Source organism: Thrips palmi, unplaced genomic scaffold (genome assembly GCF_012932325.1).
Source record: "Thrips palmi isolate BJ-2018 unplaced genomic scaffold, TpBJ-2018v1 HiC_scaffold_17, whole genome shotgun sequence".
Lineage (NCBI taxonomy): Eukaryota > Metazoa > Arthropoda > Insecta > Thysanoptera > Thripidae > Thrips > Thrips palmi.
In genome coordinates, this window is record NW_023144626.1 from 6,020,255 (window position 1) to 6,042,473 (window position 22,219).

Here is a 22,219-nt window from a genome sequence, read left to right on the forward strand (position 1 = left end):
CCGGTCCGCCCCGCAGGCAGTCTGGCTCTGGCGGCCCTCTGGCGCTCTACCCAACAGCGCTCTCGTCTCTCTCGCACTCGTGGAGCGTCCCGTCGGTGCGCGAGAGAGGCGGAGCGACCTAACCTAACCTAACCTCGAGTCACTGCTTCGGGTCGGGGGGGGGGGGGGGGAAGCAGTCCCGAATCTCAGCTGCGCTCAGTCTCTGATTCCGGGCAGCCCTCATCACAGTGTGGTGAAGACGGAAAATGACGTGCCCGGCGAAGCTAAAATCAATCTCATTCCTCGCCCGGCCGCGGCGACGGGGCCGCCTGCGAGGTAGGCACGACGGTGACACGGCAGTGCGGCGGGACGGCCTACCCGGCGCATGGCAGGCGCTGGCCGTGCTCTTGCTGTCGACAAGTGCGGCGTCTTGGAGGGGCTTTCATGGGGAGGGCTGTGCTGCTTCCAGTGCACAGTGGGCCAGAAGACCGGCGGAGGCGGCCGAAATTCGAGACGCGTTTTGAGCTCCAGAGTCGCTACATGGGACTCGAACCGAACGTGTGACCCCACCAATGGATTGCTCTTCGAACGAGGAATCCTGGTGGGGTCACACGTTCGGTTCGAGTCCTGTTTAGCGACTCAAAACGCGCCTGGAATTTTGGCCGCCTCCGCCGGTCTTCTGGCCCACTGTGCAGTGGAGTGGGACGGCGGCCTGGCGCCGCCACGGCATGCCGCGGGGATCCGTTTTGTTTATCGTCGCGCAGCATCGACGGCATCCAGGATCACGACGGTCCGGGCGTCCTCGCTGTTTGACATGCCGACCCCCCTGTCCACACTGCCACGACACTGCAACGCGATGACGGGGCTTTGCTTCGCTCTGCTTGCAGGACGACGAGCCCGTGTTCGAGCTGGTGATCCTGCCCGGGACGGAGGCCGGGGCCGCGGCCGGCCAGGCGGCCCACGCCGCGCACACCATCCTCGCCCAGGCGGGGGCGGCGTCGGAGGCGGTGCACGTCCTGGGGCAGGCCGGCGACGCCCCCAACGGTGAGTCCAGCGGCGCCGTCGACTCGACTTTCGCAAACACAGCGTGGGGGGGGGCTTGTTTTTGTTGTTTTTCCCCGCCTCTCTGTGTGGGGCAGGGTCGAGACTGGTCGTTTACCCGCGAGGCAAAATGGAGTCCTTTTTCTGCAATAAACCGCGAGAATAAGAAGCAGCGTGCGAGGGTCGCTGAATGGGGACAGCGGGGCGTGGCGAGCATGCGGGGCGTCGCGCCGCCGGGGGGGAGGGGGGGGGCTAAAAGAAAAGCGTTTGGGGTGGAAATTGGAATGGATGGTATGTCGGGGCGGCGAGCAAACTGCAGGCGAGCGCGCGCTCCCAGCTCCAGCCGGACTGCATACACCCACACGCCGCGCCATGGCCGTGCGCAGTCGGGGCTGTTTCACTGTTTCACTTTTAAAGTCGTTCACGTCGTTACTTATTCCCAGCGGTCTGTGGCGGTGCGAGCCGGGGCGGGCCAGCCTTTCCCCTAGACAGGTAGACCCAGCGCCACTCTCGACGCGAGGAGAGAGGCAGGAGGCGAGGTGTCACTCGGGCGAGGACAGCTGGGCCGCGTCAACGTCGCGTCGTCGCGTCGCGGCGTCGCTCTGTGAGAAATTGATTTGGCCTTGCTTCCACGCGCTGCTCGCGCCACCTTCCAGGCGGGGGCGTGAACGTGGAGATGGGCGCGCTGCCGGAGACGCTGTCGGGGTCCCTGGCCGCGGGGCTGGCGGCGGCGGCGGCGGCGGGCACGGCGGAGGCCGCGGAGGAGGCCGAGGCCAGCGACAACATCCTGCCGCGCGGCCTCGTGTACCGCGGCATCTTCTGCCCCTCGCTCGCCACATCCTTCCTGGACGTGCGGCTGGAGCAGGCGTACCAGCGGTACTCGTACCGGCAGCGCCAGAAGGCCCTCATCGCCGTCAACCTGGTGGACCTCGGCGTCAAGGTGAGTACGCGCCACCGCCGTGCTCCCTCTCAGCAGCACTTCCACTTCACCCCCTGCCTCCTTGCAGGTGGTCCTGGCGGGCATCTGGAGCGTGGCCTACATGAACAGCGCCAAGAACAAGGACATGACGCCCGGCCTGGTCTGGTCGCTGGCGGGCGGCACGCTCAACGTGCTGGCCAGCGTGCTGGCCTGGTGGCGCTGCTTCGCCAACAACTACCTCCACTGGGCCGCCATCGGCACCTGGGTGCTGTTCAACCTGCAGGGTGAGTGCGCGGCGTGTCTCACGCCCCGAGGACGACGACGGCAGCACTGTTTGCAATAATCAGCCGGCAGGCTCATGAAACACTCAAATAATGGAGCGGTAGAACGGAGTTGTTTGGGGTGCTGCCTCGGGCGATCGGGAGCGGTCTAGACTGTTGGGAAGCCAATTTATAGCCGCGTTTTCAAGGCATTCTCTGTCTCTCCGGCGAGGTGCGGTATAGTACACTGCCAAAAAGCCGATTTTCCCTCGCGGTGTAGCGCGGCCGTGAGCATTTACGTCACCTGGCTCGTTGAAGCTGTCACGCCAAATGAGCCCCTGAGTGCGGCCGGGCCGGCCGTCGCCGGGCCCGGGGCAGCCCGAGGGCCGAGGCGGCCCGGCCGGAGGGCCGGAGGTGTCACCGGCTGGATTATGAGGAAAAATGAACCATTGTGGGGGCATTATTGCGTGGCTTGTGGGTTTAGGGTGGAGGGGCTGCCCCGCCCCGGGGCTGGCATGGCGGTCAGGGCCGTGGCCGTCGGTCGGCGTGGTCGTCGGCGTGGTCGCGGCCCGGGCGGACTGTCGCTGACGGCATATTGATTGATACTTTTAGCAGCGGACCAGCGCTGTGCCGCTGTGGCCGTGGCTGTGCAGCCATGAGTGACGGCCGGAGGACGGAGGGGCGGAGGCTGGACGCGCCAAGTTTAACGCCGAGCTCACCGCGGACGTCGGGAAAGCTTAGCACGCCACCACGCCTCTAGCGCCAAAGCTGCGCGGACTCGCTCGCCACGCTGAAGGCACTGAAAGCCCCGGCCGTTCGGATGGAACGCGGCGACGCGGGTCGCGGCCGGCGAGGCGAACGAGACCGTCAGCACGGTCATTAGCAGCACGGTCTGGTCTCCGCGATCTGAAACGAACCGTGGGAGGGCTGCTGCCGCTGCTGCTGGCTGTGTCCGCGAAGAGACGATGATTGCTTTCCGTGAAAGTCAAAGTGCTCGTGTTGCGTGGGTCCAGGTCGTCCTGGGCGCTTTGATCCTAACGCCGGTCAGGCTGATTCCGAAAGGGAGTTCTGTCTCTCTCGCGCCCTCACGGTCGCCCTGTGAGTGCGAGAGAGAAGGCCTCCCGCTCGCAACGATCCTGCAGGCCCGGTGAACTACTCGGCCTGACGCTCGCGGTTGTTCGCGCCCCCTCGTCCCGCAGCCCGACGGGTGGATTCCGCACTGTTCGTCGCTCCGGCCCTCTCGCACCCCGACGGCGCGCCCCGCGAGTGCGAGAGAGAGGCTGCGACGAGAGGGCCGCCCCGCCCAGTGCGACAATGGGCTAGCCGTCTGCAGGTGGCGCCACAGTAATTATTCGCTCACACTGTGAACACTGTTGCCCGCATTGGGCGCGTTGCGGCACGGCCTGTAGGGAGGGCCTGCAGTGTTGCCACCACCCCGACTGGGCCGACTGACTGGACTGGGTCAGGGTCGCCAACAGAGCGACCGTAGCTTTGGCTTGGCAACGGCTCCAGACAGCCACACAGTGTGCCACACACCGGAGCGACTTTGGCGAGGGACTGGAACTATGTGGGGTTTTCAGTCAGCCTTTCACACCACAACACACGCACTCCTCGACGGGTGGAGGCCGACTTCCGGCAACGGAACGAATAACTGACCTGCCTTCGGAATGGAGACAGTCCAACCAAGAGTCTCACCATAAATTGATATAATTGTCTCTACGCCGAAATTGCGAGTGATAACTCCCCGGCGTTGGGCCGTCAGTGGCACAGTGGAGGCGTCTGAGGCATGTCGCCGTTTGCCGTTTGTCCATTGAGGCCGCGACAGGGAGGACAGGGAGGGTGGAGGCGGGGCGGCGAGGCACAGTGGGCCAGAAGACCGGTGGAGGCGGCCGAAACTCTAGACGCGTTTTGAGCTCCAGAGTCGCTAGCTGGGACTCGAACCGAGCGTGTGACCCCACCAATGGATTCCTCGTTCGGAGAGCAATCTATTGGTGGGGTCACACGTTCGGTTCTAGGCCTATTCAGCTACTCTGGAGTTCAAAACGCGTCGAGGGTTTTGGCCCCCTCCACCGGTTTTCTGGCCCACTGTGCGAGGACCAGGCCAAGGGCTGGCCCTAATAACGGGCTCAGATATTTCAGGGAATTCGCGCCGCGCTGCCGCGCCCCTCGGGACGAAATATATCCCCACTTCTCTCTGAAGGCTCTTCAGACTGATTCCGAGTGTCGTTTTCGACGCTCTGTCTCTCTCGCACCTATGGTGCACGCCTGTGAGTGCGAGAGAGACAGAGCGACGAAACCGACTCCCGGAATCAGTGTGCTGACGGCCCTGACGGCGTGCCGCGTTGTGCGCCAGGAGGCCCTGATTGCTGTGATGGGCGCCATCACGTTGATGGAGGCCTGCCGACTCCAACAAGTGCAGGCTGTCGCTCTGTCTCTCTCGCACACTCGTGGGGCATCCCGTACAGGTGCGAGAGAGAGCGAGCGATGATACGCCGTGTGAAATAAGTCTGCGGCCGGCGCCGGGATCGTGCTCACCTCCTGAAGGGCGTACTGGAGGCGCCAGTCTGGGGCACCGTATGGCCAGGAGACAGAGACAGAGACACCTTGGCTGCTTTGGGCACTCTGCCGCGATCGCCCACAAAGGCGTGGAGGGCCGCACAGCGCCGCACAGCGCCGCAAAGCCTAAGACCGCCATTCTTCGGGCTGTGCTGCGACCCAGTCGCCGCGTCGGTCCGTCGGCTCGGCCTTCTTCACCGTCGTCTTACTTACAGTAAAGGGACGTCGCACGGTGGGCCAGAACACTGGTGCAGGCGGTCAAAACTCCCGACACGGTTTGAGCTCCAGAGTCGCTAAATGGGACTCGAACCGAACGTGTGACCCCACCGATGGATTGCTTTCCGAACGGGGAATCCAGTAGTGGGGTCACACGCTCGGTTCGAGTCCTGTTTAGCGACTCTGGAGCTCAAAACGCGTCTAGAGTATTGGCCGCCGCCACCGGTCTTCTGGCCAACTGTGAGCCGCTCCGAGTACTCCAGCCACTCGGCGACCACCTGCGCCGCCCTCCCTCTTCCAGTGTGTTTTACTGCCGGCCTGCCGCGGCCTGCACCGGCCGCCCTGTCCGTCCATGGTGCCGTGCGTCTGGCATGGTTTACGGCAGCGGCATCAAAGTTGATGGATCGCGCGGGGACTAAAACGAGGCAGCAAGTATTTCCAGTGGCGGGCTGCACGCGCTGCTCGCCGCTGCAGCGGGCTGAAGCCTTAAGCCGCCAGGGCCGGGCCAGGGCAAAGGGAGGAAGGGGGAGGGGGAGGGACCGTGGCTCGGGCTTGGCACTCCCGCGCGGCCCGCGGGCGAGGCGAGGCGAGGTAGCAGTATTCGATATGCAGTCGAGCAGAATTTCAAACCAGGCGGCGGCCGCGACACGAATGCTGCTTTGTGCTTTGCCCCGAGGAACGGCGCGAACGGGTTGCCGAGGTATCGGCTATCGGATGTTCAAGAGGCTCCCCGCTAACCTGCTTCCTTTATAAGCTTACTCAAAATACTCTGCCTGTAAAACTAACACTTCTTTTTTCCTCGCGAGGTTTTGTGAGGTGTTGAGTGCTAGCCAACGCGTCGTCCTTGCTGTCGGCAGCCTTCCTCGGCAAGGGCCTGGGCTTCTCGGACCACGACGACCTGGTGTGGTACGTGCTCTTCATCGTGTTCGTGACGTACGCCATGCTGCCGCTGCCGCTGCGCTGGTGCGTCACGGCGTCCGTCACCACGGCGGCGGTCCACCTGGGCCTGCTGAGCAACGCCCTGCACCAGGTACCGTACCGTACCACCACACTGCAGTGCCACGCCACTGCCCTTCCCTCTTCCTTTTTTCTTGCCAGTGGAGCCAACTTGGTTTCTTCTTGGTGTGCGGTGCCACGCCCGCCACACCTCCGGTGCCAATCTACCCGCCCCCTCCACCCCTACCGGAAACCCGGCGGGCCGTCCGAGCCGGCTCCACGGACTCCAAGGACGCACGCCGTCGAATCCACTCCCCCCTCCGACCTCGCCTCATTTCTCCTTTCTCTTTTCAATGTTCGCCCCCTCGCAGTTTCGGCTCATGTTCTTCTATCTGTTGAGACCGCGAACGGGTCACTCCCACCCTGCAGGGAGATTGTGAGCGGGGCTTCCATCGCGCTGTCTCTCTCGCGCGCCAAGCAAACGTCGAGTGCGAGAGAGGCGGCGACGAAAGGACTGCTAAGCCTACAGCGGGCCAGCGAATCGCCTTCCTGTACCTAGCTCGGCGCTCGCCCAACTGTGGGCTGATTCCGGACAGCGCGCTGTCTCTCTCGCACCCCTCGGAAGTGGCGAGCGGGTGCGACAGAGACAGCGACAAAAAGCAGTGCTCGGAATGAGCCTGCTGTCTGCGCCCATCCGTCACTGCGCCTGACTGCGCTCTGTTGATCCGTATTCCGTTTCGTCTCACATCTCGCGGGGCCCCGCGCGGGGTCGGGGCGCGGGGGCTCTCCGGCGGGGCCGGCCACGGATCACTGTAATGCCTCTGCCGCTTGGCTGCCCCCCCCCCCCTCCCTCCCTTTTATCGTCTTCGCTGAAATGCCCTGCGTTCTGCGCGCCGCACAGTGGGCCAGAAGACCGATGGAGGCAGTCAAAATCCCGGACGCGTCGCTGAATGGGACTCGAACCGAACGTGTGACCCCACCAATGGATTGCTCTCCGAATGAGGAATCCATTGGTTGGGTCACACGTTCGGTTCGAGTCCCATTTAGCGACTCTAGAGCTCAAAACGTATCCGGGAATGTCGACCGCCTCCACCGGTCTTCTGGCCCACTGTGCGGCGGGCCACTCGCTTCGTTTGTTGACTGTTCCACTGTGTCCGCTCGCCTCGCAGCCCGAGCAGGCCGTGGGCGTGACCGAGAAGAAGCTGATCGCCAACTCCATCCTCTACATCGGCGTCAACTTCGCCGGCATGTACGCGCGCTACCTCACGGACCGCTCGCAGCGCAAGGCGTTCCTCGAGACGCACCGCTCCGTGGAGACGCGCTACCGCACGCAGAAGGAGAACGACCGCCAGGAGAAGCTGCTGCTGTCAGGTTCGTGCTGCCCCACGCCCCACTCGGCCTCCCGGACCGTCTCGGACAAATCGGGCTTCGTTCTCAATTAACTTGCCGCCTGTTGTTGGTGCTTTGGAGGCAATTTCAGCCTCCGACTGGCGGCAGCGCGGCAGCGCGCTCTATTGTTTTTACATTCTGTGCTGTAATGGTGCCGTCCAGACAACAGGGATCAGGGAAAGAGAGAGAAGGGAGGACGGCGGTGCACACCACGCGCAGCGCGCAGCGCGCAGGGCCGCGAAGGGACGAGGAGGCGACGCTCACCCCTTTTCTGTTTGGCAGTGCTGCCCGATTTCGTGGCCAGGGAGATGATCCAGGACATCGCCCAGGAGGAGGAGAAGGGCGCCTTCCAGCCCAACCAGTTCCACAAGATCTACATCCACTGCTACGACGAGGTGTCCATCCTGTTCGCGGACATCAAGGGCTTCACAGGTCGGTCGGCTGTCTCTCTTTCTCTTTCGCTCTCCGGGCATTGTTTGGCGACGTGTCCGGTGTCCGGAGTCAAGCACGATGGTCCACATCCGATGTGGGGCACGGAACATGTAATATCCGCGCGAGCTGCAGCAGCGAGCGGCAGCAAGTCACCGCTCTGGGAAGTGAAGTGAATCCACTACTATGTTGTTGCTGCATTGCTCGCTTGTTGTTGCAGCCCTGGCCAGCCAGTGCTCCGCGCAGGAGCTAGTCAGCGTCCTCAACGACCTGTTCGCCCGCTTCGACAAGATAGCCACGGTAAGGCCCGTGGCACTGTGAAAGGGGAAAGGGGGTGGGGGAGGGGTGGAGTGGGGGGCGGAGCGGCCCCAGTGATTCGAAGCCCTCCAACCTTACCTGCCTTCTATCACCGCCTGGCCCCACCTCACTGGCGCGCACACTAACCGACACACACACTCACACGCACACGCACGCAGTTTCTCTATCATCTTCCCCATGTCACCCATCTAACTGCAATTGATTGGTCCAAACCCACAACAACAGAAGTTGCTGTAGTTCTTGATTTTCCTGGAAAATCCCTCCGCTTGGTATCTTTTTCTGTCCCCGTTTTTCTTCCACCTGTTTTTTTTTCAGTGCTCGCGCGGTGTACACTTCAGAAAATAATTTTTGAAAAAATGTATTTTGTGACTTATTTGCACAGACAAGGTACTAGTCTGCACGTGCGGTACACGCTCGGGGCCACGAACGGGCACCCACCCACACATACGCACACACATGGATACACTCACTCAACTCCCATAATTGCAGGGCCGCGCTGCCGCGCTATTGAACGCATCGAGACAAGGCTGTCTCTTTGATGCGGTGGGTGGGCCCCCCCGGCCCTTCCCAGCCCCTCCTCACTTCGGCAAACTAAGACGAGAATGGACCGAAAATGGCAAGGGCCCGTCCCTTCCCCTTCGGACCTTCGGTCTCTTCGAACGGCCACGCCCGAGGGCTTTCAAAAGGCTTTCAAAGGACCTCCCGAAGGCTTTCCGAAGGCACCCCGCAGGGAGTGGAGGCGTTTTCAAGGTTTTGAACCTGTTGCAGGAGAACCACTGCCTGCGCATCAAGCTCCTGGGCGACTGCTACTACTGTGTGTCGGGGCTGCCCGTCGCGCGCAAGGACCACGCCGTCTGCTCCGTCGAGATGGGCCTGCACATGATCCAGGCCATCTCCGCCACCCGGGAGCGCACCAAGGTCGACCTCCACGACCTCCATGACCTCCATGACCTCCATGACCGCCATAACCTCCGTGACCTCCACTGCCTGCTAGACACGCGCGACCCGTTATGTCCTTTGGCCATTCGAACAACTTTTGCCGCGGGCGTGCGCGGCCCGCCAATTACTTGCAGCTGCACTAATTTCAAAGCAACTATAGCGCCGTTGTTTCAACTGTGCGACGGAAACTGGAGTCGTTTGACTGTGCCCTGCGCGGCCCTGCGCGGCCGGTGCCGGTGGCCCCTCTCCCACGCTTGCATTGTCCACAGGGCAATTTCCCCCTCCCCCTCCCGGCCTCGTCCTCCCTGCGGGCTCATATCGTCTTTCGGCCGGCCGTCCTGGCTATCCTCGGAACACCGCAGTGTTTGTCTGTCCGTCATCGATTCTGGCCATGTGTACCCGAAATACGAAAACGGTCCAGGGGACGGTCCAGGGGACGGCCACGACCGGGCTTGGGGTGGCGTTGGACCGGGCCGACCGGGCCACTGCTGGAAGTCACCGCCGTCTTTCATGTTTGTTTTTGTTTTTGGCGGTCCCCCTTAACGCGACTACCGGCCGGCAGGTGGCGCTGGACATGCGCATCGGCATTCACTCCGGGTCGGTGCTGTGCGGCGTGCTCGGCCTGCGCAAGTGGCAGTTCGACCTGTGGTCCTACGACGTCACCCTCGCCAATCACCTCGAGTCCGGCGGCGTGCCAGGGTAAGTGAAGCGAAAGTGAGCCTGGACGCCCTTTGATTTCCAGCGCCGCGTCGGGGCCAAATGGCAGCCGTGTCCGGTCGTGTCAGTGGAAAGAACGCAGGGCCGGCAGGTGTGAGGGGGCGTGCAAGCGTCGGCAAGCGGCATGCCAGTGGTATGCACACTGCGCACGGCGCCTGGCGTGGCCTGGCGTGGCCTGGCGTGGCCTGGCGTGGCCTGGCGCCTCGGGCCAGATACCACCAATTTCCAATGCAAAGTGGTTGGCCGAGGGGCACCCACCCCGCACCCGCGGCGCACCCGCCCCACCCACACGCTCGCACTGCGCGCACCCGGCCCGAGGGCCCTTCAACGCAGGCCCGGCCCGGGCGGGCGTTCGGTACCTGACGCCGGGGTGGTGAGCCAGCTTAACGATGCCGCCAGGCTGGTCGTAAAAGGAGACGTGGTTTCGAATACCGGCCGCCATTCAGTTTTTCGTATTTTTCGCAACTTGCGCAGGAGGGTCCACATTTCGCAGGCGACACTAGACTGCCTCGGCGGCGCGTACGACGTGGAGCCCAGCAACGGCGGCGACCGCGACGCCTACCTCAAGGTGGGTTTCACCATGGTTTCACCATGGTTTCACATCACCGTTCGGTACCTTCAGGTGTTTCCAAACGTGCCCGTACCTTTCCCTAGGAGCACGACGTCAAGACCTACCTCATCAAGAACACGGAGCCATTGCGGAACAGGGGGCGCGCGCGCCACCGCGCCAAGCAGGCCGCCGCCCAGAAGAAGAGCCACCTGCTGCAGCCGCCGGGCAGCGTGGTGATGGACGTCGTCATCGACGTGCCCCCAGGTGAGTCGCGGACACGCGAAGCGACACGCCCCGAGGACGTGAGAGCAGGCCGTGACCGCCGCCGTACCGCCGTGTTTGTCGCAGAGGTCGACGACAGCCAGCCCGCCGAGGTGATGGTGGTGCCAGAGCGCGGCGCGGACGTGACCGCCAAGAACGCCGCCAACCCGGACGCCATCGACAAGTACCCCGCGGCCAAGGAGGCGGGCGCCGCGCCCGCGCCGGCCCAGGATTGGACGCCGGAGATCCCCTTCAAGGACGTGCGTAGCCTCGCTTAGCTTACTTTCCTTTTCCTTGCTCGCTGTCTGAGTGGTGGCGGGCGAGCGCCGTGACGCCAGGCCGCCCGCCGCCTGGCCGTGCGCGGCGGCACGGCCTACCCCGCCATCCGCAGGCGCCGTGCCACCTCGCGTGCCACACTGTAACACTGTCTAACCTCGGGGCCCCGACTCGACTTGGCTCCGCAGCTCAACGACCCCCGCGTGGACCCCGACGAGGACTCGTTCTTCGAGGACAACGACCGGTCGGCCTCGCCGATGCAGGGCAACACCGACAAGGAGCCCAGCGACGTGGGCCTCATCATGGACCACTCCATGGAGATCGAGAGCAACGAGCGCATGCGCAAGGAGAACCTGCACCGCTGGACGCTGCGCTTCATGGACGAGGAGATGGAGGACAAGGTGCGCGATCAGATCTTGAGCAAAATTTCAAGAGTAGGTGCACGGTAAACCTACACACTGGTGTGCATCTCTGTTTCCCTTGTTTCTCCAGTTCTGCGCCTTGAAGGAGGTGGTGTTCAAGTCCAACATGGTGTGCTGCTACTTGCTGTGGCTGCTCATCGTGGCCGTCCAGCTGATCATGATGCCCAGGTCTGTGCCACTCTCCATCGTAAGCACCCGGACTTTTTCCAGTTTGTCACAGTCACTTTTTTCGTTTTAACGTGACAGAACTAAACTTCAAATCTTTTCGCTGTCCGGGGACACGGCCTTCCTGACCCTGGCCATGGTGATCGTGATGGCGGAAGAGTTCGAGTGGATGCCGCGGGGCGTCCGCTTCGTCTCGACGCAGCTCACCAAAAACCGCCACTACCGCACCGTGTTCATCTGCTTCCTGCTGTGCTCCATGGGCTGCTTCTCGTCGCTCAGTCTGGTGAGTCCGTCGGCGAGGTGTGGCCGTGTGTGCCGCCCCGTTCTCAGGCTGACGCCCGTTCTTGCCGCAGGCGGTGTGCGCCTACAACATGCAGAGCCAGACGGTGGCGAGCGGCGGCCACAGCACCGCGTCGGTGTACACGTCGGCGCCCGTGGCCTTCATCACGCCGGTCATGGCGGCCGTGGCGCAGCCCGACCAGCCCGGCCAGGCCGGCGACGCGGGCTGGCAGCAGCGCGCCGAGGCGAGGTTCCGGCCGTTCCGGCACCGCCGCGACTGCGTGCAACAGGTACAGCCGCCGTCTGCCGTGCGTGGCCGCGCCGGCCGCGCCGGTGCTCCAGGAAGCCGAGAGCCTAGAGGCTCGACGCGGACGTTGAGGTTCTTTCTGCCACGCCAGGGCCAGGCCTTCTCCCGCTGCCGCTACCGCCGCGCGGCCTGGGCCAAGGCCTCCTCGGCCAAGCCCAAGCGGCGGATCGTCCCCGGGGCCCCCGGCGCCCCCGTGGCCGTGCCGACCGCCGCGTACGACAGCACCACCACCCAGGCGGACGCGGGGATGATGGAGGGCTGCTCCACGCCCGAGTACTCCGTGTACACGTGGGTGGTGTGCCTCGTGGCCGTCGCCACCTGCCTCAAGCTCTACTTCATGGTCAAGATGGCGCTGGCGTCCGTGTTCGTCCTGTCGCACTCCGTCCTCATCCTGTGCCTCTTCCCCTACGTGTACACCGACGGCAGCGAACGCAGTGACCGCACGTGAGTGAGAATTCATGCTGTTGGAATGTCGGAGCAACACTATAAATCCTTTCGAAGGGAATTGTATGCACCCAGCTCGCTTATACCAGGGCCCCTTCCGCACGCAGGTTGCCCATGCTGACGCTGCTGGGCGTGTTCCTGACCATGGTGATCCACCACGCGCGCCTGGTGGAGATCATCTCTAGGCTGGACTTCCTGTGGAAGCAGCAGGCGGCCCGCGAGCTGGAGGAGATGCTGGAGACCAGGCACAACAACATGCAGCTGCTGCGCAACATCCTGCCCGACCACGTGGCCACCCACTTCCTGTCGCAGGACCGCCCCCCGGAGGTGGCTTGAGCAAACCTCGCACGCCGATTCCGAGAGTCGTTTTCGTCGCTCTGTCTCTCTCGCACCCATGGGGCGTCCCATGTAGGTGCAGAGACAGAGCGACGAAAACGAATCTCGGAATGAGCCTCAGGCTGGGCCTGTGGCACACGGATAGGGCTGGGACTCATCGTCACTCTGGCCGTCCCGGGTTGCAGGAGCTGTACTCGCAGGCGCGCGACAGGGTGGGGGTGCTCTTCGCCAGCATCCCCAACTTCACCGAGTTCTACAACGAGGACGTCAACAAGGGCATGGAGTGCATTCGCCTGCTCAACGAGATCATCGGTAAGTCATTCCCCGCGCATTCCAAGCGTGCGAGTGAGAGCGCGATAACGCAGCTTTTCTCTGTTTCTAGCCGACTTCGACGAGATCCTGGACGAGCCCCGGTTCAAAGTCATCGAGAAGATCAAGACGGTCGGGGCCACGTACATGGCCGCCTCCGGCCTCGGCACCCTCGAGGTACGGAATGGGTCCGTCCGGGCCTCGCGGAAATAACAAAAAGAACGAAACCGAGCTTTATGTTACACGTTCCATGTTTCCGCAGCCCGGCGAGGACGCGTGGGACCACCTGTGTGCTCTCGTGGACTACGCCCTGGCGATGAAGACGAGGCTGGACGAAGTGAACAAGCACTCGTTCAACGCCTTCCACCTCCGCGTGGGTGAGTAGCGGCCTGGCGGCCTACATGCTCCTCCCCTGTGTCGAACGCGCGGCGCCGCAGACTCGTTGACGGCGTGCTCTCTGCCCTGGCAGGCATCAGCTGCGGCCCGGTGGTGGGCGGCGTCATCGGCGCGCGCAAGCCCGTGTACGACGTGTGGGGCAACACGGTGAACGAGGCCTCGCGCATGGACTCGACCGGCACGCTGGGCATGATCCAGGTGCCCAGGGCGACGGCCGAGGTGCTGGAGGCGCGTGGCTTCCTGCTGGAGCCGCGGGGCCTGGTGGCGGTCAAGGGGAAGGGCCACATGGAGACGTGCTACGTGCTGGGCAGGGTGTCGGGCCGCTCCTCCGCCATCCGCCGCCAGACGTCCACGTACAGCTCGCTGGCCGCGGTGGTCTACGGCATGGTGCAGGCTCGCCGCCGGCAGACCCTTCGCGCCAAAGGTAAGTGTCGCGCTGGTGCTGGCTTACGCCGCCAAACCCACCGTAAAACGTGTTGCATTTGTTGGGAAGGCAAAAGCACCTCGGCTCTGAACACGGAGCGTGGCCCGAGGCGTCGCCCCTGGGCGTGAGCAGGCAGTGCCGGCCACCAGCAGTGTGGGCAGAGCGGGGCAAAGCCGCTGCGAGAGCCGTGGTGTTTTCCCCTCCCTGACAATCCGGTCCGAATCCGATTCCATCCGATTCCGGTTCGGTCCGGTCCATGAGGCTTTCACATTGCGTCGACTCCACAGCCGTCAAGGGTCTTGGCGTCTTCAGCCCGCTGGCCGGTCTGGCGGGGGCCGTGGGGGCGCTGGGGGCGTCCGTGGCCGACCGGGGGGTCGCGCTGTGAGGCTGCGACTAGGCTGCGACTAGGCTGCGACCACCCCCACCCCCGCCACACGCCCCCCTGGGCCCCCGCCCCACACCTAGGAGAAGTGCGCCCGTGGTAATCGTACGATGCCGATTTCAGAGTGTCTCCCCCAAAGTAGCCGTGGTGAATTCCACCTCGAATTTGCTCTGCGTTCTGTGCTCCCTCTTTTTCCCCCTGCCCTCTGCATCTTGGCCCTCCCCTTGTGATGCTGGATGCCCTGCCAGGAATGGAGTGCTCCCCGCTGCCGCACGCTGCCGTGCTGCCTGCTGACGTTGCCCGCCTTCTTGCAGGTCCCCGCGCTCTTGGCCGCGCCCGCAGCCAGGGCCGGCACGGCGAGCGCCCCTACCACCAGGGCTCTAGAAGTAGAATCGCCAACTTCAGCAGCTTCAGGGAGTCACAGAAGGGCGGTAACGAAGTAAGTGGGAACTGCCACGGTTATGCCGCGGCCTGTGATACCCGGAGGGAATTCCGCCACAACCGCTAAACGCCGAGGTACTTGTTCGCCAGCTTCGCCTCATGCCCGGACCGAACCGGCAACTGTCAGCCGACCCCAGCATGCTGAACAGCAACAGCAACCGCCACCTCCTGTCCAGCCTGCTGGCAGCGTCGGCCGGGGCGGGCGACGACGCGCGGCCTGCCAGGCACCACCTCAACGTGTTCTCCAGTGAATTCCAGGCAAGTCACTATTTCGTTCCTTATTCGTCCGATTACGTACTCGACCGCGGGGCCTAACATCGCCCTTGCCGGCTTGCAGCTCCAGACGGCGTCCGCCCCCCAGAGCCCCCTGATGGCGCCGCTGGGCATGTCGCCGTACCCGCCGACGGCCACCCCCAACGTGACGCCGAGCGCCACGCCGACGGCCACCCCCAACGCCACCCCCAACGCCACCCCCGCCCTCACGCCCGCGCTCACGCCGGTGGCGGGGCCGTCCTCCGCGGCCGACGCCTGGATGACGCGGCCCGGCAGCAAGAAGGCCTGCGCGCTGCCCGAGGTGGTGCTGGACGTGGGTGAGTACCAGCACCTGGAGGAGCACGCCGAGGACGACGGCAACGACGGCCCGCCCGACGTGACGCGGCACACTGTGAGGGGCTACTTGCGGGGGAACGCCGTCAACGCCGTCCAGGAGGAAGACAGTGTGAGTGTGAGTGGCAGTGTGGAGACGGAGACTGAGACCGACAGCCTGGAGCGCGACGACAGGGACCTGATGGCTGCGGTGCCTCCGCCTCCGCCCCGGGCGTCGAGCACGTCAGGCACCTCGTCAGGCACCGCGAGGCGCGTCCCGTGCGGCCTCAAGGACCTGTCTTGATGGAGGCAGGGGTGACTTGGTGACGGCGCCGAGCGCATCCCAGCGGTGCTGGGCCACTGGCCCCGTGCCAGCAGCCAGCACTTGGATGACCCGTGATCGAGATCCCGAACCCGAACCCCTATGCGAATGGACGCAAACAAGCGACTCTCCCATACCAAAGTTATATTGCCAAAAATTACGTGATTTATAGTTAGGTAAGGTGCACTAAGTACAATCTTTGAATTACTGTAAGTGACCTCTCTTGGAGTAGGGATCATCATGCTTATGTTCCCGGTCTCCAATCTGTACTGGTAGTTTTAAGTTTTTCTACTGTGACTATTAGTGTGAAGATTCTGGGCCTTTCTGTTTATGGCAATGTAACACTCGTAAAGTTTATTACGTAGTGATATACCTGTGTGCTTTCTATTTATTTAAATATAGTGATGTTTTTCCTGAGTGGTGTGGAAATGTTGAAATGCCAATTTCTGTACAATACTATCTCCCTTTAAGAAATCTTATCAAATGGGTAATTGATAGCACCATCATCATTGTGTTGTGATAATTATAATAATAAGCATTTGATGTTTTGTTGCGGGTTGTGTGTACACAAACCTTTAAAATTGTAAATGGATGGGTTGGATGAGTGGTGCGGTGGGTCAATTTTGTATTGAGGAGAATGAGTTGTGAGTTTGGGGAAACAAATGCTTGGAACATGTGAACCAACCTCCACAAAAATACAAGTTTATTTGAACTATATTTCTTCTGTCAAATGAAAATCAACAACATATTCAGTAAAACATTACTGCACATTTTATAATCCTTGATTGAACTAACCAGATTTCCTAAAACTAAAATTTAGGACGAGGAAACAAGGGATTTATATATTATTATATTAAGACATCACAAATCAGATATATTATTTATCTCAACAGAAACCAAAACTATGTGAGTCTGAATGTAGTACGTACATCTACATTAAAACCTACCTACCTACCTAAAACCAAGAGACACAATTGACATCACAAACTCAAAGAGGCAGTACAAAGCATGCATAATTTTAATTCCTTTTGGAAATAAATGAGAGCACTACCTGCCAACAGTAGCTTCAGAATCATGGCAATGAACTACTGTAACATTCAATTCTTTACCTTTTAGGTATATTGTTATTTTTTGAAAAATTACTGTGAATACAGATTACTGATTTCAAAAATATTACTCAGTTGCTTACAGTATTCATGATGACATTTCTGGCCACAGCCTGATCCAGCTTAACTTAAGTTTCAGTAAATCAAACTTCCTTATGGACAAGAATATCAGTTCATGGCCAATTTAATCAATGGCAAGTTGGGGGAAGGAACAAAAAATCAAGACACAAATCAAATTTGCTTTAGGTTATAATACAATTGGCAACAGAGCAAATAAATAATTCATTGATGGGGCCAAATGACAATTGTATTTACTACTGATAACATAAATTAAATGCCTATGAGAATAAGAACTCAAGAGGTCAAGAAAATAAGGAGCTATGATCTACTGATTAAAATTGGTGCAGGAATTAGCAATTGGACTAGTAAAACAATGTAACAATTTTTAATCAATAAAGTCCACAGACGTCTAAGGTTGAGTTGGTGCATGCAGGTTTCGGTGCTTCCTCATATCACTCCTTTGTCTGAAGCACTTACCACAAATGTCACAAGCATTGGGCTTTTCACCAGTGTGAATGCGTTTATGCACAACCAATGTATGTGAACGTTTGAATGCTTTTCCACACACATCACACGGGAACCTTCGTTCGCCAGTATGAATCATGCGATGCTGGTAATATACCTGCGGAATAATAAAGCCAACATTTTAGAAGCAAATTTAAAATTTTAGTCACCTAAGAATATAAAGAAGGATAAATATCAAGTCTGACCTGGCCTGTCCTAAACTGCTGACCACACCATTCACACTTATATGGCTTTTCCCCTGTATGGGTGCGACGGTGGTTGTCCCTATCAGCTTTGATTCGGAAGCCTCTACCACACAAGTCACATGTGTGTGGTTTTTCACCAGTATGTATCAGAGCATGTGTGTACATTGAGCTTGTCTGAGAGAACCGACGACCACATACAGAACATTCATACGGTTTAATGCCAGTGTGGATCTGCATGTGCTCCAGCAGTCGTTGCCTTTCTGCAAATTTCTTGTGACAGACCTGGCACATCAGATTCTTTTCCTGACGAGCTTGATGAGACCGCAAGTGTTTTTGATAAGGCCTTTCTGACATGAACCTAGAAAATAAATCACAGAAAAGTAAACCAAGATGCTCTACGCGAAATATTAACTTCTGAAAGGAATATAAGCCTACCCTTTTCCACACTCATCACAGAAGTAAAGTTTAGGTACAAGAGAATGCTTGCGACGTCTTTTCTTTCCAGCTTCCGGCTCAGATATATCTTCCTGATTAGTGTGAGTCCTGCGGTGTTCTCTCGCTTCATACAGAGTGCCTGCAGTTGCACCACATATACTGCACACATATGGTTGCTCATCAGGGTGAACTTCACGTCTGTGTTTGCCCAAAGAATTTCCATGGGAGAAAACATCCCCACAGTACTCACAAATATGCACCTGCAAATGTATTTAATTTTGATATCAATTGGCACCTAGGTCATGGTTGAGCCAAGGTTTAAGAATTTCATCATGAACTCCCACCTTAGTTGGATCTACAGCTTGTCCTTCTTGAACAACCCAATGCCTTGTACGATGCAGGACCACCTCAGATGAGGTAGTAAAAGTTTCTTGACAAATTTTGCAATCATAATGAATGAGAGAAGGAGTACGCTTTTTCGACATTTGCTCACCATGGAACAAAGCTAGATGCTTCTTTAGCAAATGTTTCCGTCCACAGTATGTGCCACAGTGCTCACATTGATATGGCTTTACATTCATGTGAACAACCATATGGCTTGTCAAAGTGTCTTTATCCATAAACTTCTTGTCACACATCCTACAAATTGACAAATTAAAATTAAGTGCACAAACTGGAAAAGCATTACACATACAGCAACAAGGAACAGGGCACATACTTGCAAGGGAAGGGACGATCTCCTGTGTGTAAGTTCATGTGTGTTTTAAGTCTCGCTGCAGAGTGGAAACGTTTACCACATGTTTCACAAGCAAATGGCCTTTCACGTTGATGTACACTTCGAGCATGGTGATACAATGCACTTTCAGAGTCAAACATCTTGCCACAAGGAATGCAAAGATTTGGCGGAGCACCATCATGGAATTGCTGGTGAAATAATAGCCTGTCTTCAGTTGTATAGGCTTTTTTGCATTGTAGGCAGCGGAAAGCTCTTTTCTCCTAAAAAAATTAATTTAATTAATGAGATAAAAAAAAAAAGTACTTTATTTTATTAAACAGCATCTGAGAAGATTGCAAAAAATTACCTTGCTCTTAGCAACAACTGCACACTGGTGCTTTTCCATAGTACTCTCTTTGTTGAAGCGTCGTCCACAAGTTTCACACTGTAAACGGTTCAAAGCACGGCGTCTCCTATTTAGTTCTTCTTCTCTATGTTCTTTGAAATGTTCTAGAAGATCATCTACTGCCTCAAAGGCAAGATCACACAATGCACATGGATTGCTATTAACTTCCGCATGCACCTGATCAGGATTTAAAGAACACATTGGTAATTAAGTAATACAAGGCTGGCTACAAGAAATTTTCAACCATTAATCTGAATCAAACCTTTGAGTGTTCTAAAGCAGGTTCAAGAGCTGGGAAAGGTTCACCACAGTGTCTGCAAGTGGTGTCCCGCTCAATTTGGATAATTTCTTGACGCCCATCCTCCATTTGCATTTGGATCTCCATCTCCTCTGGAATGGAGGCTAAATTCTCTGAGTCACTCATGGGATAGCTGCATTCTGTCCCTAAATCCGACCTAGGAAAAAAAAAATTTGTGATGATACTATCAAACTAGAGGCAAACCTTTGAAGTATACAAGCTTCATTGCTTACTTGTCGTCATCATCATTCCACACGTCATTAGTACTGCCAACAAAAGTTGCATACACTCCTGCTGTTGAGTTCAAGTCAGAAGCAATCCCATCTGCTTCCTGACTTCCTTCGCCATCCCCTTCAGCCTCTGTTGTATCAGATGAATCATCATCATCAAAATCATCATCTGATGCCGAATCGTAAACTTCCATTTTGACTCCAGGCACCAAACCAGGAGCATTACGTAAGTGACGGGCTTTTCTACGGAATGCTCGCACTAATTCTCTCTTCTGATTCCTAAAAAATAAATTAAAAATTGACAAATGCTGTGTTAGGACAAGATAAATATGGATACGAGTTGATACAGAAGAAAAGTTAATAAATGGTACATACATCCCATCATATTGTACATCAGGTTCAGAATCCACATCTTGCGTCATGCATCCCTCAACACAAAGTGGGCAGCAGTAGTCTGATCCAATGTGTTTGAGCGCGTTTGAACTTTTGGACTTCATGTCTAAACTGCTAATTGGACCTTCACCATTGTTTTCATTGTTTGTCTCAGAGCATTTTGGTACAAGCCCAGTAGCTTCTTGCGTGTCTCGTTTTAACACTTTGAAATTTTTCTGCTTTGTAAGGAGCCTAAGTTTTTCTTCTGCCTGAACACAAACTTCAGCAAATTCATGGTACGAATCAAGCTTTGTCTTGCACTCAACACACAGCTGCTTTGGCAACGGATCAGTTCTCTTCACCTATGATTCAAACAATTGGACAAAATAAAGTCAGATATCAGAAAAATCTCTGCTCAGGCAAAGTTACATAAAATAAGATGGAAAAGAACTTACAGTGATTGGAAGACAGATATTGATTTTAGCAGCTAGTTCTAGCTCTTTGCAGTTCTCATTAAATATATAGACAGGTTCACTGACAGAATTGGCACACAAGCGACACAGGAGACCAGGGTGCACAATATCTAAGTCATCTTCTTCTTCAAATTCTTCTTCCCCATCCATTCCATCATCCTCATCATCCTCATCGTCACTGATGACATCATCCATAATGTTGCCGCTCTCTGCACTGGAGCCGTCCATGCTGACCATGGGCATATCAGATGACAGCAATGTCATGGCATTTGGGGCACTTACATCCACAGGTTCCATTTTTACCATCACAGGTGTAGACTCATTAACTAAAGACAAAGTAAAGATATGAGGTGAAAAAAAAATACTAAAACTTTTGATAAGAGGAATTAAAAGCAGCCATTGGCTTTGGCTGGGGCAAACTTACTTTGAATAGAATCTGGGTTAAGAACTTCTGATCCTATGAAGTCGTTGCCCTCCTCTGCTTGCCAACTAAACAGACTAGGAACAGCTTTCCTTTTCAAAACCTTACGAGATGTATTGGTAAACTGGTCCAGTGCAAAATGGTCAGAGCAAATGGCATAGTGGTGATTAAGAAAAGCTGGGGCTTTATCTATGAGATCTGTGCGTCTGCATGCCATAGTCCAATGTTGGCATCTGATAAAAGAAAAAAAATGTGAAACTTGGGAAAAAAATAGATTGCTAACAAAGAAGCATTAATAAGCCATGATAGTTATGAGTACATACCTGTTTGCAGTATGGATTGGGAAACGGAAAAATGATCGATCTGGAGTTGTAGATTTTGAATTATCACAACCCGGTACAGCACATTCAAGAGGCGGAATATCCCATCGTGCCTGCTCTGTTGGAGCATCACGAGGCTTTCGATCAGCAGCTGTTAATTAAAATTTAATTAATGGCACATCATTTATGTTTGAATCTTAAACACTTGAAACAGTAAGTTCAGATAAATCCGCTCACCTAAGGAGAAATATTCAACAACCAATGTATCGTCTGTCAAAGGTTTGCCTTGAATCTTCAATTGATTGAAGTCAAATGGTATGCCCATTTGGTTCTGAATGCGGCTCTTCAGATCGCCTATCGTGTCTTGGGGATGCACTTGAACAGTGATCGATTCCCCAGACACACTCTTTAAGACAACCTTCATCTTGACTTCTGAAAATATAAATAAAGAAAAACAGTGATATAATGTCCCAAAAGAGAAATAGGTTCCAAGAAATCGAAATGGGGTGTCCTATGGGAAAGATGCTTAAAAATCATGACAGCAATATAACCAAACACCCTTACGCAGCGGTTAAAGAGAGAAAACTCTCTATCGAGGCAGGTCCATCAACCATGGACACTGGGTAAACATTTCAATAAGTATTGTCACAGACATAAAATTTGAGAATTCCCTCCGCACACGAAAATTACGACCGTAGGAGATGAAAGTCGTCAAGCGGACAACAATCCCCCCAGCAATCGCAGATAGCGCCTACCTCATCCGGATTCAGACGACGTGAAAGAAAACGGCTCCAAAAGGCCTCGTTGTCTATCAATACCTTCAATAACAAAGTCAACCGAAAATAAACATTACTACTTAACGCCCGCCGACAAAATATTTCAAGTCGGTGAGCCTTCTTGAAAAACTACAAAAACCCTCGCGCGACGGCAAAGGTGGCGTCTCTCCGCCTCGTCCAAGGGGAAACGAAAACGGTTGCATGAAGATGGCGTTGGTTGCGCGTTGCGCATGCACGTTCAACTTCCTGCGGCTCTGCGGTCAGTGTCACTTGCTAGACGCACATTTAATGAGTACGTG

The 22,219-nt window shown here is 56.8% G+C and overlaps 2 protein-coding genes across 3 annotated transcripts; one reads left to right on the plus strand and one right to left on the minus strand.

Moving 5' to 3' along the window:
• The first annotated feature begins 1,781 nt into the window (after positions 1 to 1,781).
• On the plus strand, positions 1,782 to 16,821 carry LOC117643971 (adenylyl cyclase 78C-like). The gene is made up of 25 exons (XM_034383158.1): positions 1,782 to 1,960; positions 2,028 to 2,223; positions 5,829 to 6,001; positions 7,077 to 7,278; positions 7,579 to 7,728; positions 7,946 to 8,025; positions 8,812 to 8,961; positions 9,545 to 9,681; positions 10,174 to 10,267; positions 10,354 to 10,513; positions 10,598 to 10,770; positions 10,975 to 11,187; positions 11,279 to 11,376; positions 11,455 to 11,656; positions 11,727 to 11,852; positions 12,051 to 12,403; positions 12,511 to 12,730; positions 12,925 to 13,051; positions 13,122 to 13,225; positions 13,311 to 13,425; positions 13,518 to 13,868; positions 14,565 to 14,689; positions 14,782 to 14,949; positions 15,029 to 15,190; positions 16,753 to 16,821. The coding sequence occupies exons 2-25, from the start codon at positions 2,061 to 2,063 to the stop codon at positions 16,819 to 16,821; spliced, it is 3,915 nt and encodes a 1,304-aa protein (XP_034239049.1). The 5' UTR covers positions 1,782 to 1,960; positions 2,028 to 2,060.
• Positions 16,285 to 22,139, minus strand: LOC117643653 (zinc finger protein 850-like). Of its 2 annotated transcripts, none has more exons than XM_034382657.1 (14): positions 21,900 to 22,139; positions 21,382 to 21,576; positions 21,148 to 21,295; positions 20,828 to 21,057; positions 20,386 to 20,729; positions 19,934 to 20,292; positions 19,562 to 19,837; positions 19,293 to 19,485; positions 18,992 to 19,207; positions 18,628 to 18,905; positions 18,254 to 18,548; positions 17,910 to 18,169; positions 17,475 to 17,832; positions 16,285 to 17,386 (listed from the first exon to the last, which is right to left on the minus strand). In XM_034382657.1, the coding sequence occupies exons 2-14, from the start codon at positions 21,566 to 21,568 to the stop codon at positions 17,174 to 17,176; spliced, it is 3,357 nt and encodes a 1,118-aa protein (XP_034238548.1). In that variant the 5' UTR covers positions 21,569 to 21,576; positions 21,900 to 22,139; the 3' UTR covers positions 16,285 to 17,173. The 2 variants fall into 2 exon arrangements, with proteins under 2 accessions (XP_034238548.1, XP_034238549.1); XM_034382658.1 differs by lacking the exon at positions 21,900 to 22,139 and adding an exon at positions 21,709 to 21,860.
• Between the last annotated feature and the right edge of the window lie 80 nt (positions 22,140 to 22,219).

What these genes read in the sequence shown, in the direction of transcription:
- LOC117643971 (XM_034383158.1), top strand. Translation starts at nt 2,061, where the DNA reads ATGAACAGCGCCAAGAACAAGGACATGACGCCCGGCCTGGTCTGGTCG. An exon ending in CCACCCGGGAGCGCACCAAG is followed by an intron (nt 8,962 to 9,544) that starts GTCGACCTCCAC and finishes ACCGGCCGGCAG; the next exon opens with GTGGCGCTGGACATGCGCAT. An exon ending in CAGCTGATCATGATGCCCAG is followed by an intron (nt 11,377 to 11,454) that starts GTCTGTGCCACT and finishes TTAACGTGACAG; the next exon opens with AACTAAACTTCAAATCTTTT.
- LOC117643653 (XM_034382657.1), bottom strand. Translation starts at nt 21,568, where the DNA reads ATGAAGGTTGTCTTAAAGAGTGTGTCTGGGGAATCGATCACTGTTCAA. An exon ending in TGTTGAATATTTCTCCTTAG is followed by an intron (nt 21,296 to 21,381) that starts GTGAGCGGATTT and finishes TTTAATTAACAG; the next exon opens with CTGCTGATCGAAAGCCTCGT. An exon ending in AAGCTGTAGATCCAACTAAG is followed by an intron (nt 18,170 to 18,253) that starts GTGGGAGTTCAT and finishes ATACATTTGCAG; the next exon opens with GTGCATATTTGTGAGTACTG.